The 2,727-nt window shown below is 39.6% G+C and overlaps 1 protein-coding gene across 1 annotated transcript; it reads left to right on the top strand.

The window, feature by feature from the left end:
* Positions 1-473: 473 nt before the first annotated feature.
* Positions 474-1,824, top strand: LOC6562824 (casein kinase I). Its single transcript, XM_001989223.3, has one exon. The coding sequence runs from the start codon at positions 622-624 to the stop codon at positions 1,732-1,734; it is 1,113 nt and encodes a 370-aa protein (XP_001989259.1). The 5' UTR covers positions 474-621; the 3' UTR covers positions 1,735-1,824.
* The last annotated feature ends 903 nt before the right edge of the window (positions 1,825-2,727 follow it).

Below are 2,727 nucleotides of genomic sequence, written 5' to 3' on the forward strand. Positions count from 1 at the left end.
CGGATTTTGGGTGGTTTTCAATGACAAACCAGTATTAAAAAGATATGGCGCATCCACATCGACTACTGCTACATCTGAAGGGATTCAAAAAACGGGTCTAAGCCTCCTAGAGCAAGATCAGCATTTCTTTTGGATCATGATTTTACATTTGGTATAATAAACATTATTATGTTAAAATTATGCCCACAAAAGTGCTTGAAGGAGTTAAAACTTCTCAGATCTGCCAAAAACCAAGGTTTCTTGATCTTTATTTCAATTTGAATTGAAACCACATTTCTCTATTTGACTTTAGAAGTTTATTAACTTATTATTATCAATAAACAAACAATTGGATTGTGCTTTTTGCAGAGCGAATCAAACTGACTTCCTCTCACTTGCCGAATCAAAAGTAAATGTATTTTTCTGTTATAGTTGATTGTTTTCCATATAAACCTGGATTCCGTTTTGCTCCGATCTACAAAGCATTCACATTAAAAAACGTGTGTCAAAAATATATATTTAGATTTTGAGAAAATTTTAAGAAAAGCAGTTCGCGTTGTCAACACACAAAATCACAAAACAAAAATTGATTGAAAACGGTCCAAAGTAGATCAGTGAAACATATTTATTTATAAATTAATAATGACCAAAAAGATGGAATCGTCTGGCCGGGCGAATCTATCGCATTTGGTGCTCGAGAATCGCTTGGTGGGCAACAAATATCGCCTGATCAGGGAAATTGGCAGTGGCTCGTTTGGTGTCACATATCAGGGCTACAATATGCAGGATGGCAAGGATGTGGCCGTCAAGCTCGAGGGCATTGATGTGAAAATTCATCTATTAAGTTTCGAGGCAAAGGTTTACGAGCAAATGGGTCAACATGCCGGCTTGCCAACACTCCTGCACTATGGCAGCGAGAAGGACTTCAATGCGATGGTTATGGAACTGCTGGGTCCCTCGCTGGAGGCACTCTTCAACATATGCAAACGCCGTTTCACCGTGAAGACGATCCTCATGCTCAGCGATCAGATGTTGTCGCGAGTGGAGCGTGTGCATCAGAAGGGTTTCATCCATCGCGATATCAAGCCGGATAACTTTCTGATGGGTCTGGGCCGGCATTGCAGTCGCTTGTATATTATTGATTTTGGTTTGGCGAAGCGTTATCGCGATCGGGAGACGAACACACATATACCGTATCGTGAGGATCGCATTCTCACCGGCACAGCCCGGTATGCCTCGATCAATGCTCAACAGGGCATCGAGCAGTCGCGTCGCGATGATTTGGAATCGCTCAGCTATTGCATCATGTACTTCAATATGGGCAAATTGCCCTGGCAGGGCATACCAGCTGCAAACAAAAAGCAGAAATATGAAAAATTAATGGAAATAAAGCGGAGCATATGCATCGATGACATCTGCAAGACGTGGCCCATTGAATTTGGCCTGTTCATGAAATACGTGCGCAACTTGCGCTTCCTCGATGAACCAGACTATGTCTATTTGAGGCAATTGTTTCGCATCCTCTTCCGTTCGCTCAATCACAAATTTGATCATGTCTTCGATTGGACTCCTCAGCCGCATGCCACAAAGGATGGTGATGGCGATGGGGATCGTGTGCGTCCGCGTCGAGAACATCAGCTGGTGGAGATAGAAGTGCGGCGTCATCGCAGTAGTCGTCCACATGCGACGAATTCGCGTTTAGATTCGGGCGATGGCCTCAAGCAAAAGAAGCCCTATGATAAGCACTCTAAGTGATCCATATCTGTTTGAAATCTATCACAATATCAAGTCAAAATTATTTAAAAACCCGATTTGCATAGTTATGTTAAATTGTTGAAATCTTTACAGTTGTCTTCACTGTGTTTTATTTGCATTTGTTTGTCTAACTATATTTTTGGAATGCCTTTCTATATATAAGCCATGTCGTTGTACTACCCTGAATAGAAATATAGAAATAGAACACAAAATATTGGCTCAGAGGGCGCCGCAATAGATCTGACGAAGTCCCCTAGTAATAATCTTGAATAGACTTTTAAAGTTCCATCAAAGTCAAATATTGAATAGCCTTCCAAATCTTTGCCAAAACTTTGTATATATTCCAAATTGTCAAATCAAATCACATTTCAGTTCAAGATCAGTTTAAAGTGTCGAGGTTCCGGTTAAAATTATGAATTGCTTCAATATTTTTTTCCAGTCTTTGGTTCCATTATTTTACTATTTGAATGATAGCGATTCAATGGAATCGTAATTAAAATGTAGAAATTCATTTGCGTCACCAGTTCTAAATTTCAATTTAAGTTGCAATTCCAGTTCGACAGGCTAATATATTCTATATGCATAGACCATAACAAATGATTTTCCATTTTGTGTTTAGCTTATGAACAAACTTGATTTTCTTGAAAATGTCATGTGAAGCTTTATAATTAAATAATCCTTTTGGCATTCAACTTTTGTGGAGCTCATCAGAAACTTGGCTGTCAAATTGTCGTGTATACTCGACTTGCTGCCAGCATCAGTTCAAAACATTCGCCAAACTGAATCCAAGTTTCAGGTGGGTTTATTTTAGCTAGTTTAGTTATTTATTGAGTGGCATACGCAAACACACACACACACACACGCACACACATATCCACACACACTGCGCACAGACAGGTGAAAAAACACTGGCATGTTGTGTGAAAACAAAATGAATTTTATTGCAGTCATAAGAACACCATTCTCGAACTTTCTGGCATTTCGGGCCAAAAA

This window comes from Drosophila grimshawi, unplaced genomic scaffold, assembly GCF_018153295.1.
Source record: "Drosophila grimshawi isolate 15287-2541.00 unplaced genomic scaffold, ASM1815329v1 contig_1377, whole genome shotgun sequence".
Taxonomy (NCBI): Eukaryota; Metazoa; Arthropoda; class Insecta; order Diptera; family Drosophilidae; genus Drosophila; species Drosophila grimshawi.

Coding starts and splice junctions, on each gene's coding strand:
- LOC6562824 (XM_001989223.3), top strand. CDS start 622: ATGACCAAAAAGATGGAATCGTCTGGCCGGGCGAATCTATCGCATTTG.